Genomic DNA, 16,454 nt, shown 5'->3' with positions numbered 1-16,454 from the left:
CTAATCAATGGTCGTTATCGTCCGAACTCGCCGGAAAACGACGGTTTCAAAGAATATACACAGGTATTCGGCTGTCGTACGCATCACCCTTGCCAATCTGAACATCCTTCTTATGGAAGTTGTGCAGCTGCAGCCAATAGAGCATTCGAAAGATGAGAGTGCACCATATCTGGTTAATGTCTCGCTTCACGCTGATTTCTGAGCCTGCCATTTCCGCCGTTGTTTTCTCGCTGTATTGTGATCGCTGCTTGAAAACGGTCTGTATCACGTTATTCCGTATTGATGTGCAGTATATCTGTGCCAGAAGATGATGTTTCTCGTCAACAGATGCCGAATCGATATCACTTATGGTAATGGTCGAACTCTGACCCCGATTATCGAGTCCAGGGCCCGCAGGCTCATCCGAGCCTGCTTTCTCGTTCAGCATGCCCATAACTTCTTGGATATGCACGCGAACGACTTGAAAGACCATTCCAATATCAACCTGATCTAAGTAGCGATCACAGAGCTCGACACCCGCACGCAAGTGCGCGATTCTGTCGGCGGGAGTCGTAACGCTGATCTCGGTATTGATGGATCCATTAGGTGGCTTTCCGGCCTTCTCCGTCCTCTGATCGTACCAGTCCAGCAGTTGCGAAACCTGATCGCCCTCGTTTGTAAGAGCGTCTGCCACTTCAGCCGCTTTCAATAGAGCGGCGATATTGCTGGTAAGAGTAGAAAGAGAGAAGGTATTAGGCTCCCAATAATATGGGGTGGGATTTGGGAGCATTCGAAAAGCTGTATCTTTGATGTGAAATATCTCACCAACCATTCCCAGTATTTCGAAAGCAACTGGTGTCCGATTAATGTTCTGCAGTATGAATGACACCATCTGGTTAGACGTACCTGGGAAAAGATGGCTATGTCGAGAACTCTCGGGTGTTTTCCGAAAGTGGTTGATCGTGTTGTTATCGCAACCGAGCTCTGCCAGCGTATCTGCAATTTCCGCGTAGCCACCCAACTGCAAAGTCACATAGTCCTTGTGGTCGTCGACGTCGACAAGTTTTTCCCGATAGAGAATCGTCGGTACCAGTCCGAAGCACAACTTCTTAATGTCATGAGTTGGGATCACACGGTCTTGGCGGAATACCGTCGGCCCTTGTTTTTGAAAGGTGAAGGCTATGCCCAGATTGTCGAAGTACGAGCCATAAAGGACAAAGCCGTTGCCTTGAGCTCGATAGCGATCGTTGTTAAGATCGAAATTCTTCCAATGAATCCCAAGCATGGCAGCAATCTCGACCAGATGCGAGATAGTCGTTGTGGCATAGGGCTTGGTCAAGCCCTGAGGCATGCTATCCCAGACGCGTTTCTTCCTCTGCATGCAAACAACCAAAGAATGCGGAGGTGATGGATCGAAGGGAGGATGATAGCCCAGCGATTCCTTCTGCCAAGTGCGCGAGTCTTTCTCCATCTGATAGACCGTCATCAAGAGCTGACACCACGACGCGTTCTCATTGTCTGCAGTGTGCACTGCCTGCTGCTTGTTTTTCTTCTGCTGCTCGTTGAATTCTTCGGTGCTCGAGGTATACCTGAGGTTTGTGTGGCTGCCGTCAAGGCGAATGATCTTCCTGTCTTCCTCTCGAAAGTCTTCGTCATTTCCCAGCGGCCCTCTCGTGTTTTCCGGCTTTGCGACGAATAATACGGGCGTCTCGAATTGAACTTCAATGCGGAACTCTTTCCAGAGTAGCCGCCGGTGAGAGAACTGCGACCATTTCCCTATGACAGCTTCACTGCAAGAAGAGTATCCGGTAGCCGAAGCGAAATATTGTTGGAGAGCTTGAAGGATGGCTATAACAAAGGCTAGAATAGAAATGATCAATGCCACAATGGCAAGAATCAGCTCGGTGTTATCCGTGTTAGCCATAGTTTAACACGAGCGCTTTGCGCGACAGATCTTCCGCTGTCTCTTGGCTCATCGACTCCTCTCCTCAACTAGAAGTGAAAGAGGTGGTTTGAGTCGAAAGACCTGCCAAAGAGAACGAAAACCGCGTGGTTCAACTCCTCCTGCATGCTTGGCAGGGGTGGCATAAGCGCTGAGCCTCACAAACTCGACCCCCAGTTTCTCACGGCACTTCATGGCCAATCGATGGGTTCATGATGCTGCAGATGTACCCACAAACACGTCAATTTGTCACATTTCGTGTTATTTTTGGTGTCACCCCACTTCAATTGGTGATTCACCCGGTTTTTGTTCAGCGGTGAATATCCTGAGATTTGCCTACATTGTACTCCGTAGCATCTGGTTGAACAGTTCTCTTGTTTCCGCATTCTGAAAAATGACTACCCGTTAGTTCCACTTTCAGTAACTAACTGTTCGGACGGGGCCTCACAGTTAGGCCTGAAACCATGTTCCAGCCCGTCTAATCGTTCTAGATGCTCTGTATATACCTTGCAAAATAAAGATGAAAACAGCACTTATAGAGAAAATAAAAAGAAGAAATAAAAGAATAAATGGTTAAAGATTATTATTCTATAATGAGTTTAATATATTATAAGGTCAATGGCTGCTGTAAAGGCTGCTGAAATTTAGCTACATTTTGGCCATGATAATTCTGGAAGATGCGTTTTTGGCTGCAGCGCGCTAAATTAAAAGACCACCAAAATTTATATAGACCGATTAGATGGGCTGGAACATGTTTTCAGGCCTAACTATAAGGCCCCGTCCGAACAGTTAGTTACTGAAAGTAGAACTAACGGGTAATGCGGAATTGGAAAATCTCCGAGTAAAGATATTGTTGTAATTCGCATCGAGCCGTAGACCAAAACCTGAAAGAAAATCTTGACAGGCAGCATTATCACCCTGTAAGCAAGCATCAAGGATAAAACCATCTTTCTTACTCTCTACTATAATTTTCAGCAAATAAAGTCGTTATAATCAAGGCCATAATTCAACTTATCTAACTCCCTAGTAAGCTGGCTAAATAGAATACTTTATGCTAGTTAAATTTATAGGTTAGCTAATCTTATACTTTAAAGACCTTAGTAATAAGGCTAGACTAGAACTAAATAACGCTCTCTTACTGCCTTTAGGCTAATTTTAACTTTATCTAATACTTTATCTCTCTTTTAGTTTAATAATACCTTAATTTATATAGTATTATAACTATTTTTTAAATTACTATAAGCTAATTATTAATTATCCTGTTATTATAAGTTAGCTAATCCTCTTATATAGTTATTAAGTAGTTAAATAAGCAGACCCTTTACTTCCTCTTACTACTCCTTAAAAAACAGCAGCAAGGCTTAATAAATTTATTAAAAAAAGTATACTTATAAGAGAGTCTGCTAAGCCTCCTTTTATAACTAGTTTAGTATTTTCTTAAGCATGCTTAAGAGCTTAAGCAGCTAGAGAATAAGTATTAATATTTAAAGAAATATTAGTAGGTTTTTTTAATAGCTAAAAAGATATTAAGCATATCTTATAACTTAAAGACTAGGAGACTGTTAATAAGCTAGTAGAATACTAACTTTATTACCTAATAGTATAGCTAGATTAAGCACTAGGTTATTAATAAAGGTCTCCTTATTAATAATAGTATTAATATTAAGTTATAGCAGGAGATATTCTTAAATAACCTGCCTACTAGTAAGTATATTATAAATATAACTAATAATCTAGCCTTTATAAAAAATAGCTAACTAGCTAGTTTAAGAGGTATTATTAGTTATTAAGAGAATTATAAAGTTAAAAGGATAGATTTAACTTAGCTTAATACTATTACTAATAAACCTAGCGACTTTACTTTAATACTAAGTAATAGTAATAATAATAATAAAGCTAACTAGCTAATAATATTACTAATACTAGCATTACTGCTGCTTTTATTAATACTATAAGTAATTTTAGCTAGTTTATTATAGCTATTATTATTAATGCTATTAGCAGTAGTTTAGGCTAATAGCCTTATAGCTAAAAAGAAAAAGAAAGCAGCAGCTATAGTTAAAATAGTTAATAGCTTTTATAAGCTTATAAGTATGCTTATAGTATATAACTTATAGCAGCAGCAGTAGTAGTAGCTAATAAAGCATTATATTATTTATAACTAACAGGCTATTAAGGCAGAAGACTTTAAAAAAGTAATAAAAGATTACTTCCTTTTTATAAAGGAATAAGGCATAGCTTTTATTAGCTATTTAGTCTAGTAGATTTATAAAAATCTGCTAAATTTATTAATATAAAACTTAATACTATTAAAAAAGGTAAAAGATATATAATTAGTAATTAATTTCCCTTTAAATTTATAGCTTTTTTATATTAGGTTATAAATAGCTTTAAAAATATAAAGCCTAGTAAAAGGATTATTAATTTCCTGCTTTACTATATTCACTTAGCCTTAAATTTCTGCCTTATAATACTAAATCTAGCCTTAAATACCTGCCTTAACCTCTTCTTTATTATCTTTATTATTATTATCTTCTTTATCCTTATTACTGCTATTAATACTGCTGCTATTACTACTACTATTACTGCTATTACTACTATTACTGCTATTACTATTTTTATTATTATTATTATTACTAAAGTTAATATTATTATTATTATATTCTAGATATTACTAATAATATCTCTAGGCTTATAAAGTAATATATTCCTTTAAATCCTCTGCTTTTAATAATAGAATAACAGCCTTAGCATATTCTTAAGTAGATTTTATAATATTATACTTATAATTAGTTAAAATAAGTTACTCCTCCTTATAATACTGCTTTAGTATTCTTCCTTTAAGCTTAATAAAGTTAAATAAACTAGTAACTGTATATATAATCTAGACCTAGTCTTAAAATATATACTTAGCAGCGCTATAGTATATAATCTTTTACTTTTATTTATATTTATTAAAGACTTACTTAATAATAGTCCTTTTTTAAGTATATTATAAGTTAAAAAGCTCTTCTTTATTTTAAAAGCGCTATGCTATTATTCTTTAGTCTTATAGATAATAATATATATTATTTTTATAAAGAGTTATTATATTAAGCTATAGCCTAAAGCTAGTATTACCTAAATAATATTATATAAAAAGTATTATAAATAACTATATTAGCATATATTATAAAAAAGCTAAGTTATTAATAAATCTTTTAGCATTAGTAAGAATATAGCTAAATAAGCTATTAAAGGTAATAGCTATAAATATATTTTATAATATATTATTCTTCTTTAACTAGAATCTTTATTAATATATAAAAGGAATATAAGCTAGGATAAGCATGCTATTAATAGCCTTAATTATACTATTAAAGGCTAGGAACTTAAGCTTTAACTCTATAGCTAGTAAAAGGTATATTAAATTTAGCTACTAAATAAAATATATATATAGTTATTATATAAGTTCTTTTAGTTTATAAAAAACTTATAATATTATGCTTTAGCTTATTTAAAAGTATAATGCTATATTCCTTTATAGCTTACTATATATATAAATCTATAAGAATATTATTACCTTCTGCTTAATTAACTGCTGCTAGTTCTTACTTATGCTAGTATTAGTATAAAGCTACTAGCAGAGGCTAAAAAATATACCTTTTTTTATATAAAAAAGGGTAATAAATAACCTATTTAGCAAGGCTAAGAGCTGCCTATAGTATTACCTTAAGGCCATAAAGGTGCCTTAAAAAAGAGTGCTAGTATTATTAATATTAGCTAGCCCCTCCTAATTAATAGCAGAAAGGATCTTAAGTAAGTTATTAACAGGCTTAACTATTAAGGCAATATATGCTAATATAAAAATAGCTATATAAAGGTCCTCCTTAGCTTTATAATAGTTATTAATAACTGCATTTAATACTAGCTAGCTAGTCTTAATAATATTACTTATAATTAAATTTATAATATTATAATAACCTAGCTGAATTTTAATAAACTAGCAGGATAGTATATATATCTTATAATATAAGTATAAACAGTTTTAATTTATACTTATTATCTATTAAATTTAGTAGAATTCTTATATTTTCTTAGTAACTATGCCTTTTATAGTAATATACACAGCCCCTGCTAGTATAGTATATTAATAACAGGGGGTATTTAAGGATTATCCTTAGTAAGGTATTTTTTCCCTTAATTATGCTGCAAATCCCTACTAATTTAGGAATAGTAACATTTTTATGCATCCTATCTAATCTGCTAAATAGCAGTCAGACAAGTTAAATCACGGCCTAAGAAGCAACCTTCCGTTTGTATGTGTACTCCTCCCATATATGAAAGGGGCCCCGTGCATGGCGAGGCGAGGTGGCAACTGTCCGATCTCAATCATTCTCGACCCCGTAATCTTGGGGTTGCATCTTTAAGCCATGCGGGAAAAGCTAGGGGATGCAGCTGCTCCTGCAATGCTACCACTTTATCTTCACTTTGGGTTAGCCCGCCTTGATCAAAGCAGCTGAAGCTTGTGAGTTTCAAATGACAGATGTTCTTCATATATCGAACAGTAGCCGATGAGACCGTGCCTTTTTATTGCTGCTGTTTGAACAATTCAGCAGCTCCATAGGCTAAACGCTGAAAGCGAGAATGAGTGTAATACTAGGGTACAGCTTTCGGACTGATGCGACCTCCAAGTGCCGATTTCGCTTAACACAATGGGGAAGGTTATTGGCAGCGAAAGCGGATGGCTGACCTCCCTTTGGACGTCTATCAGAGCGTGCAAGTTCTACCAATGGGCGCCAACATCGTGGCCAGTACGGAGTAAAGCCCTTGTATTTAAACCATGGCCCGAATATGGAGCAGTACCTTCACTGTCTGTCCGCTTCCAGTGCGACATTCTGAGAACTCCTAGCTCCACTGAGAGCATCGAGATATTTCTTGGCGACATCTTCCATGGTCGACCCACCGATCGTCTTCCCAATGATTTGGCCGATAAGTTCGGCCTGCGTGATAATTCCGAGACGAACCGCATCATGCATGAGATCGAAAAGGTTATGCTGGCTAACTCCACGTCGAATCCGCGCTGTTCCCTCGGTCAATACAGTTTTCGACGCGATTGCGGAGTTTGAAGAAGGCTTACACTTCATTGCGGAATCTCTGCCTTTGCGGATCTTGATGACATATTTCCTGAGAAGGGACGCATCGTATTCCGTCTTGACTCCCACTTCATGTCCTAGACTCGTGATTGTGTAGTCGAGACCTCCCTTGACTCTCTGAAAGTCAAAATACCTCTTGAATATTGGTCCTTGAAAGGCGAGGCTTTGTGAGCTTTAAATGGACTAAATAGGGACCATTCAACATACCCTTTTTCTCAGCCTCCGCTGCTTTGACGTCCTTCTCGTTCAAGAGCTGTAGCTTTAGCTCGTCCGCAGTCACATGTGCGCTGTCCATCATTTTCTGGATAATATCGTCATCCTCTGTAATGGTAGTCAGTTGAGCCATGCATTCTATTGGGTGCAGCGTGGAGGACAAGACTTACTATAGATAATGATGCCTTGCTCAAAACGAGACTCACCCGAGTAACAGATGAGAAAGAACACATCCACGAAACCAACAAGTCGGATCTTTCCATTCCATCTCGCACCGTCTATCAACACGTCCCATGGATGAATGTCACTACCAGATATTTTGTTAACGCTTTTCTCGACGGATACACGGGGAAGATACTCACTAGTCGCATTCTACACTTTTTTGCTTCACCGACCTATCAAAGGTCTTCAACACTCTATGATACGATGCCATTGATCGAGCCCGTACTTTGAGTGGTATAGCGGTTTGATGCAGATCTAAGACTCTGGTGCCAGCATACTAGAGAATCTCTTGTACAGGGCTTTTATGAAGCTGGAAGTGGATTGGGGATGAGCCATATAGAGAGAGAAAGCGATGGTGATAAGCTGGTCGTTTCCGTCCTCCTATCCCGAGCTACAGGTCAAACACGGGCTAGAGGCTGATTTAGGACACCATCAATGTGCTAAACCATCCTACGGCCCACAAGCTGGCTGTCATTGTTGCATGTGAAGGCCTTCCAATGCCCAATGAAGCAAGCCTACCGATGCAGGCTAATTGCAAGTTGAATCGGGCACCAATGAACATTGCAGACGGCAGGCATCTGGAGCAAACAGTCACCAGCTGAAAGCGACGCAGAGTATCGTGGCGGATAACAATAGGCTACGTATGGCTCTGTCGTTCACCGAGGAAGAGGTGACCGCATCACGTTGAGCTGCGGGCTAATTGCAAACGATGGCTTAGCGTAAAGAGGTATGCAGCTCTGTCACCATGCGTGAATAGCGTGGCTGCCTCGGAGAATGCATTCAATTGTCTGAAGGGTCAATATAAGTACAAAGACCCCAACCTACGGAGAAAATATGAGAATGAAACTCGGAACTCACATCCAACTCAACTGCTAAGGCATCAAGAGAATACTTGGCCGCTATAGCCATGACCAACATATCGGACAAAATTGCGAGGGTCGCTGATCTGAGCAATTACACTGAGATCACGCCTGAAAAGCTCAAAAAGATCTTTGACGATATTGGTAGCAGCCCTGAAAAGCTTCGTGCAGCGTTAAACCTATGGTTTGTCCCGGACTTCAAGCCAACATTTGTACGCCATGAGGAGAATGCGGTCAGCACCCTTCAAGACATTGAATTCCTCGAATCGCCAGAGACGGAGCGTCCTCAAAGACCTTTGCGCATGATCGATATTGAGACAGGCAACATTGTCGACGCATGGAACATATCGCACCTTGACTCATATTGCATACTTTCCCATCGCTGGAAAGGAGATGAGATCACCTTGGCACATTTTATGCGTGCCAGGAAAAAGCATTTGCAGCGCTCCAGAGACAAAGCTGAGGATCTCGGAGTGGTTGATTCCAGCGTTGAAGCTTCAGCGGCTCGGGGCGACGATATCTCTCTTGTGCTTGAGCAATGTAGGCTTGATATACTCGAGCAGGAGCAAATTCTCGAGATGATCCTGAACCGAGAGTCTGAGACCTTGAGCGTGGAAGAACTCGTCAGGAGAAGAGTCGAAGGCAATGAGATGAGATCGAAGATGAACTCGGCTCGGCAAGCACGAGACTCGAAAAAGTCAATGGTTGATCTCTGCGAGATTGAAAAGAAGATGTTCGACAAGATAATCGACCGCGCCGGAAAGGCTGTGGGCAGCAATGCAGAAGAAACGCCGCTTGTCTCAGAGACTTCATCCACGCTACAGCCAGCGGCTTCGGACCATCATGCCACCACTTCTGCTGTCGTAAGAGACGCAATTCAAGCCTATGCTGATGCAGAAGAGAGCTATGAAAAATTGATCAAGGATCAAGCGCTTGTTGAGAGTCGCTGTCAGATTTTCCAGAAGAGGACTCGCCTCGGTGACGAAGTGGATGAGCTGATCCGTCGCCTGCAGAGGTGGAAGTCGGCCCTCAAGCTGGATAGCTCGATAAAGGAAGCCCGGAGGATATTCCAGACGAGCCATTTTCAGAGACGCGGAGCACGTTACATCTGGTCCGACACATGCTGCATTGACAAGAAGAATTATGGCGAATTATCCAATTCCCTGTCTCTGATGGGAGACTGGTACTCGAATGCCGAGTTCTGCCTTGTCCATTTGGACACGAATTGGCGAGAAGCTGACGCCATTGATGATTTGCGAAAGTTTCAAACAAGCGAGAAGAAAATTGAAGGCAAGGCAGACAAAGTGCTGGATCCTGCTCCGGCGCCAAATATCAGAAAGTTCAAAGAGATCCCATCCTCGATTGAATGGGCCTCTCGTGCGTGGACTCTACAAGAGCTGGTGATGAGCAAAATGACCTATTTTGCCAATTCGGAGTGGCAGCCTCTCAGTCGCCCTATAGAGAGTCTGGGGGATATATATTCCTTGGTTCCGTTCATGGCTCTTTACAATGGTGGTCTTGATGCCGCCAAGGTGTCTAGGTGGAAAGCCGAAAACTTCGCGGCTCTGGTACCCTACTTGCACAAGGACGATGCTGAGCTTATTTGGAACAGCAGTATCTACGACCGTTGGGACGCGGATGACCGGGAAGAAGCTAGATGCGTTACAGAGTCGTTACAGCTGGTTGCTATACTCAACGCTCTCGGTTTTCGCTTTCCGGACAATATGACGGTAGAAACAGCTACATCTGAGATATCACGAGCGGTCTATCTGGCCTCCTCAGATCTGGTTGAGAGCAAGCGTCATAAATCGGACGACAAAAGGGTGCAACTGCTGGCGAAGCTCAAGATGTTGTTAAGCGAAGAAAGCGCTGAAGAAATCATCAAATTCTTCATCACTTATCTTGCAGCAAAAGTCGGAGGTGCCATCGTCAAGGACAGACGTTCTATTGCCAAGTTTGGTCACGTTGAGCTGCTCCGAGCGTGGGAAAAAGGAGTTGCTCGCCATGGATTTCCTGCCCACCTCGTTCTACTGCTGTCTTGCAGCCGAAATGCAACTGTAGCGGTTGATCACGTCTACTCGCTTATGGGCATTCTCGGCGTTCGATTCCCATCATTCCATGCCGAAGGCTATGCAAAGGCCCTTTCTCGACTTTTGGACGAAGTCATCGTCACCTATAACGATGTTTCCGTGTTCAATTGGGCTGGCGCAGAAATGGGGAGCCCTGTTCGCGGTCGGTCCATGTATCCCGCTTCCCACAAGGCGTATGGCAAGGATGAAGATCGCGGTCGGCGCTACAACATGATGATTTCAGCAAAAGTGAGACAGCAGCGAAGGGAGACAATGATTACCTATCACGGCATCATCCAGATGCTTCGAGAGGCGATAGACTGCGTCAAGGATAAAAAACGGGGACCCGTACCATTGCACTGGGTTGCAGAAATTGCGTCCATCATTGACAACTCTACTTTCGAGCATCTCAAACCAAAGTTGGAGTCTATGGGCAAGATTATTCTTTACATCAAGAAACTCCATGATCGACTGAAGCAATTGGCTTTGAGCAATAATGCTGCTCGTAATGACTCGGATAGCGTTCAAGGCGCAGACGAGAAGCCTTCATGGTCAATGAATTTCTCCCCCTCGCTTCCAAGTCTAAAGTCATCATCGAAGAAAGTCGCTGGCTTTGGTATGGGGAAAGACATCAAATCATCGTTTGGCATGTTCTCGTCCAAGTCTACCGAGAAAGCCGCCGCAGCCGAAGAATCTGCACCCTCCGCCGTTGCACCAGCATCGCCGCCTGAACCTGAATGGAAAGTGCTCGATTCGGGTGTGATGGAATATCTGAAGTTCATCCGTCAATCCGACGAAGAGCAAGACGGACCAGAGCCTTTGCTGCCGCAACAACTGAAAGACATTGTCTTCAAAGTGGTTGAACCTGAATTGGTCGAGGGTCAAGCAAAGGGCAATGAAGAGGGCCCGACGGAGGACATGACGTGCCCAAACCCAATCATCGTCAACAGCTCTGGAATCGAAGGCATTTTCGATATACAACGGATTGTCGTGACGATGATTGACCGGGAGAAGCTGGTGAGGCAAGTGGCAAAGGCCACCAGCTCGAAGCAGAAGATATCTGGTTGGTGCACTATCAGCACCGGGTTTGCGAATGTCGCTGTGCGTTTTGCATGTGAGCAGCGTATCCTGAAGACCCAGCTTGACGTGGAAAAGGCAACAGAAGACACTGTGATTAAGGAAGGCTCCAGGGCGAAGAAATTGTATAAAAATCTCGAGCTCCAAAACATTGGCCAAATGGTGGAGGATGGGAAGGACCTGGTGGCCAAGAACACTGTCGGCGGCGGTAATAATGACGGCGAAGTGGAAGAGAAGGACTCAACGGACTACGCTCGCGCCACAAAGGAGGAAAAGGCGATTGTCAGGATGCTCGACTATATCCAAGAGCCTCGGCTTCAGCTTGTTGCCGGGGAGTGGGTGCTTGCGCGATTCTCTGGAGTTCCAGGCGCCAAATGGTTTCTCTGCTTCCTCGAACTGGGCTCGACGCATCAGTTTTATGGTCAGCGCATAGCTTCTACAGAGATCGACTTTGCCAACTCTGCGGTTGAGCCGGGACTCATGAGCGCGTGGCACATATACATGGATCGGAAGAAGCAGAAGATGTGTAAAATCTTGGACACGTACATCAAGAGCTCTGAGAAGGCAATGCAGGGCGAGGAGAAGCTCTCAAAGGCTACCAACCTCGCAAGTGACAGCTACGACAAACTTGCCGACGCGGGGATCCAGAGAATCGAGTCGGCGAGGAGCTTCTCTTCCATGTCGCCCCTCACAATGAAGTTCCCCTTCTCGGCCAACAACGGATCAAGCAATGATGTGAAGGGCACGGACTCCGACAGTGATACTGAGGACGACAATTTCTTCGAAGGCCTTCTCGATCATGCGAAGGAAGCGGCGGTGTCGCTTGGTCATTACACTGTGTTGGCTGCGTATGAGAAATTCTTTGAGATGAGGGCCCAGCGCCTGGATAAGTATCTCGCAGTTTCGGTTCTCAAGAAGACGCCCAAGATCCTCCAGACCGCAGTGGAGAATCTGGATGAGAACAAAGGATTCCTTCCCGCCATGTTTCATTCCGGACAGAGGATACACATGTTTTGAGGGCCTTGGAGGATGGATGAGAAATTCTTCGCCTAGAATCAGGCAATATGAGTCTGCTATTTGCACCTGCAGCAATGTTTGTGTGAAGTCAATGCAGGAGGGCTGGACGTATGTTCTCAAAATGGCAATCAAATGTTGTTCAATTGTCCGCTTACTACCTCGATGTCCAGCTTGAAATTGAGGGACCCACGAATCGGGCCAGCTACGCTGAATCCCCCGAGAGATTGTTGGCATCGTCCAGTTCTGGGTCTCATCTCTGAATATGCAATCAACATGCTATGAGCTCTTTGTCGTCTCCCGCCCATTTGCAGTTCTCACCCTTTCCAGTGCCTTGAAAATCCGTGGAGTTGTATCTTCGTCAAGAAGGGCTATATAACGACCTAGACAACTCCATTAATATGCGCAGTTCACTGAAAGGCTATTTTTCGTGCTTACCTGCAGCCAGCCATCTCGCTTTTACCACATTTAGAAAATCCCGGAACGTCTTCAAGACTTGAGCATTGTTGTCGAAATTGAGCTGGTCTATCAGTCGGACTGTCACTATACTTGCGGCCTTGTACAGCAGGAAATTGACAAACGGGGGGAGCCTGTCTAGTTCGCTTTCATCAATATTGATTGACTGGATCATGTCATGTATATCTTCGATCACCGTAGTCATCGGGAGAGCTGCTGTCACCCATTCCTCTTTGACGATGTAGTTTAACGCCCTTGCTTTATCGCATATGCCATGGATAAGTAAGAGGCCGCTGAAAACTGTTAGCCTTTCCATGAGTCTAGCAGTTTGATAACGCTCACATATTGCAGACGTGGAGACCGCCGGAGTAAATCCTTGCATTATCTGGTACTTCTCCCAGTATCACCGTTCTTAGCGACGATAGTGTGCTCACTAGAAGAGCTCCCTCCTCAAGATTGAACGATATTCGGGGCGTCGGTTCATAGAAAGCCAAGTGTACTTTATCCAGAAGGTTCGTTGCCTCGTAGAGCCTAAGAAACTGCCGTTGGGGAGAAAGAGGGGCGGACAAAAGAACCGGGCAGACAGCGAATGGAAGCTCCGAGTAGGGTAGATCAGGGTCCTTGTTATAGATGCGCCTTGTAACCGGCGGGGATTCGCCGCACTCAGCGGCAATGTACCTGAACCAGTGGTAAGCAAAAGCAAAAGGAAAGCAAAATCCACCTTTTCTTGCGAACGGTGCGGATGACTGTGATATCCTGACGGCCACTCACCTGTCTAGGATCTTGATCGCCGCCCACGTAGTTAATTCTTCTACTCTTTCTTCCTCTGTGCGTGGCTGGTACGGGGCAGTTTCCAGATCCCTATCTCTCTTCAGTGTCTCTGCCGCTCGGACTACTGCGCCTATTGATATATAAGCTGCTGGGTAGAAGCTATGTGAGACTTCAAAGGCTGCAATCATTAGCCTGGCTTGTACGACTTCAATCGAGTTGATTCCAAGCCCTTCGACCAACGCAATCCAGCTCTTAACGGAGAGATAAAGGCCCATGAGCCCAGAAGCGTTGGCATCGCCACATGCCTTGGAGTTTGGAGCAGTACAGAAGAGTATAATGCTCAAACACAGCAAGGTGAAGTCGAGAGTGGCGTCATCCCAGCCGTTGGACAGCTGGCCACCGAGCCTTGATTCTCCAATGATAGGAAACCACGGCCTGATGCTGCGGGCATAGGCCGCCTCGGCATCACTAGGCTTGACTCCAGAGAGCCGTTCCATTATCGCGGCTCTGATATGTTCCGAAGATAGACCATCATCAAGGGCGCTTATCGGCTCCGCGGATGAGGCAGCAGATGAAGACGTAACAGTGATAGTCTCGTACTGACAATCATCCTTCCGGCTAGAAGAGCCAGATATCGTCAATGCATGAACAACGGGAGGCCATGGATTAGTACTGACCGGGTACACAGGAGACACTTGGGCAGCACTCTGTCACATTTCCGCTTCGACCGACGGCATCGAAGACAAGCCTTCTTGGAATAGGCGGATTTCTGCCACGCGCCTGTTGATCGCATCGTTGGGAATTCCAGAGCAATGAAAATGAAATAATAGAAGCTGTACTTCTAGGTGCACATGTGCGCCGCAAGTTGAGAGTGCATAGTTCGATGCTTGAGCGGAAGATGCGGACGCGAAGAAATATATAGGTGGGATTAGTCATGGGAGGCTGCGGGCCAATGCCGAGATTTGCGGACATTTGTCGCTACAATGATCGGACTTATAACGAGATGTGCCGGACGGTCAGCGGAGTTGGCATCACGGAGCATCATTGCCTTTGCCGATAAATTGGGGATGAAGAAGAATCAGCGTCTATTTAGGGGTAAAGAAAGCTATTTAAAGCTCACCCTATTTCGCCAACTCCCTCGAACTCTTTCCATCCATCACAGCCTCTCAACAAATCATCTAACCCGATCTCAAACACGAAGACCAGTTGTTCCCATGGCTGTTATTAAGAACGTCGCTATTGCTGGTGTGAGTACCTGGAGGCTGGTCCCAGTCCATCAATCATGTGCGCTGATACTAGCTGTATAGGCCTCCGGCAACATTGGAGCACACGTCCTGAGGGCGCTTCTCGAAGCCAACTTCAACGTTACCGTTCTGACTCGCTCTCAGACATCGAATGACTACGGGGCTCAAGTCAAGGTTGTCGAGGCTGACTTCAACTCGGTCAGAGAACTGACCGCAGCTCTCAAGGACCAGGATGCTGTGATTTCGACCCTTGGGAAGTCAGGGTTGGAAAAGCAGACACTTCTCATTGATGCAGCCATAGCTGCCGGCGTCTATCGGTTCATTCCTTCAGAGTTCGGCTCATGTACTACCAGTCCAAAGGTTGCGGATCTTCCGTTCTACTCTACGCTGGCATCCGTTCGCAGCCATCTCATGGAGAAAGCCACTACGAGTGCTTTGACATATTCCATCATTGCGCCAGGCTGCTTTATGGAGTACTTCTTGGCATTTCCTGCCGCGATTGACTTCAAGAATCGGTCGGTCGCCTTCATGGATGGAGGAAATACTAGGGTCAGCGTCACATCTCTGGCAACTTTCGCGAGGGCGGTTGCTGCTGTGCTTAACCACCCTGAGGAGACTAAGAACCGTGTCGTCTATATCTCCGAGGCAATCCTGACTCAGAGGCAGTTGCTAGACATTGCAAAGAAAGTCAAGCCCGAGATCCAGTGGACGACCAGCGACATCAAGTCAGCCGATATCTTGAAAGCTGGTCTTGACGCAATAGCCTCTGGGGGCGACATCTTACAGGCTTACGGACAGATATTGGTGGGCACTGTCTTTGGCGAGGAATATGGCAGCGTATTCGACAAGAACGATAACTCACTGCTTGGCATTGAGACCCTGACTGAAGAGAGACTCAAGGCTCTAATCGCTGATCGTCTTGACTAAATAGTTCGATGGACACTGGTTGAGCATGGACGAGGGGTTAGCTTTAAATATTAGATTGCAATCACGGATAGTATTCTGTATTTCACACACAGCGAGGCTTCACATACACACAAATGGCCGAGTTAGGCAATCATTGAATATCTTGGCTCTTGTACTGAATGCGGCATATCTCGTCAGTAACTCACTGAGGAACCAGCCAAATCGAGAACATCCAGTGCAACAGTCGGCTGTAGGATTACATCGAGTACAAAGCCAAATTTATGGGAGTCCGTTGGGTTGTTATGAACGGACGATGGAGGCATTGGAGGCAGTCGAAGGTAGTAAAATGAGTCTTACCGCCGAAATGTATGTCTATCAGATGGTTCGAATGTAACAGTAATCAGGGCCAAAGAAGGATGGTATTGGTCAAGGGTCATGTCGAAGAAAGACAGCCAGGACGGGTGCATTTATACGACCATCAATTTCCAACAACCTTTATCGGGCTTCCAGGTCAGAACTGGGGTTCTCTTTGGCTTACACTCATACGCCTATCCTGCCAAGGGTTC

General features: G+C 43.9%; 5 protein-coding genes across 5 annotated transcripts; 2 read left to right on the top strand and 3 right to left on the bottom strand.

The window, feature by feature from the left end:
* Positions 1-34: 34 nt before the first annotated feature.
* Positions 35-1,903, bottom strand: BBK36DRAFT_1181490 (hypothetical protein; the record flags this gene model as incomplete). Its single annotated transcript, XM_024896253.1, has 1 exon — positions 35-1,903. One exon carries the CDS (start codon positions 1,901-1,903, stop codon positions 47-49), a length of 1,857 nt encoding a protein of 618 aa, XP_024746606.1. The 3' UTR covers positions 35-46.
* Positions 1,904-6,768: 4,865 nt separating this feature from the next.
* On the bottom strand, positions 6,769-7,702 carry BBK36DRAFT_1126223 (hypothetical protein; the record flags this gene model as incomplete). Its single annotated transcript, XM_024891360.1, has 4 exons — positions 6,769-6,983; positions 7,041-7,205; positions 7,440-7,576; positions 7,632-7,702. 4 exons carry the CDS (start codon positions 7,700-7,702, stop codon positions 6,769-6,771), a joined length of 588 nt encoding a protein of 195 aa, XP_024746605.1.
* Positions 7,703-8,398: 696 nt separating this feature from the next.
* BBK36DRAFT_1143782 (hypothetical protein) lies at positions 8,399-12,514 on the top strand (the record flags this gene model as incomplete). The annotated part of the gene is made up of 1 exon (XM_024893623.1): positions 8,399-12,514. The coding sequence occupies one exon, from the start codon at positions 8,399-8,401 to the stop codon at positions 12,512-12,514; it is 4,116 nt and encodes a 1,371-aa protein (XP_024746604.1).
* A 276-nt stretch (positions 12,515-12,790) lies between these two features.
* Positions 12,791-14,531, bottom strand: BBK36DRAFT_22566 (hypothetical protein; the record flags this gene model as incomplete). The annotated part of the gene is made up of 5 exons (XM_024897943.1): positions 12,791-12,894; positions 12,950-13,275; positions 13,310-13,645; positions 13,739-14,356; positions 14,416-14,531. 5 exons carry the CDS (start codon positions 14,529-14,531, stop codon positions 12,791-12,793), a joined length of 1,500 nt encoding a protein of 499 aa, XP_024746603.1.
* Positions 14,532-14,952: 421 nt separating this feature from the next.
* BBK36DRAFT_1143780 (NAD(P)-binding protein) lies at positions 14,953-15,909 on the top strand (the record flags this gene model as incomplete). The annotated part of the gene is made up of 2 exons (XM_024893622.1): positions 14,953-14,985; positions 15,046-15,909. 2 exons carry the CDS (start codon positions 14,953-14,955, stop codon positions 15,907-15,909), a joined length of 897 nt encoding a protein of 298 aa, XP_024746602.1.
* Between the last annotated feature and the right edge of the window lie 545 nt (positions 15,910-16,454).

This window comes from Trichoderma citrinoviride, assembly GCF_003025115.1.
Source record: "Trichoderma citrinoviride strain TUCIM 6016 unplaced genomic scaffold BBK36scaffold_13, whole genome shotgun sequence".
NCBI lineage: Eukaryota > Fungi > Ascomycota > Sordariomycetes > Hypocreales > Hypocreaceae > Trichoderma > Trichoderma citrinoviride.
This window is presented reverse-complemented; position numbering and strand designations above follow the sequence as displayed.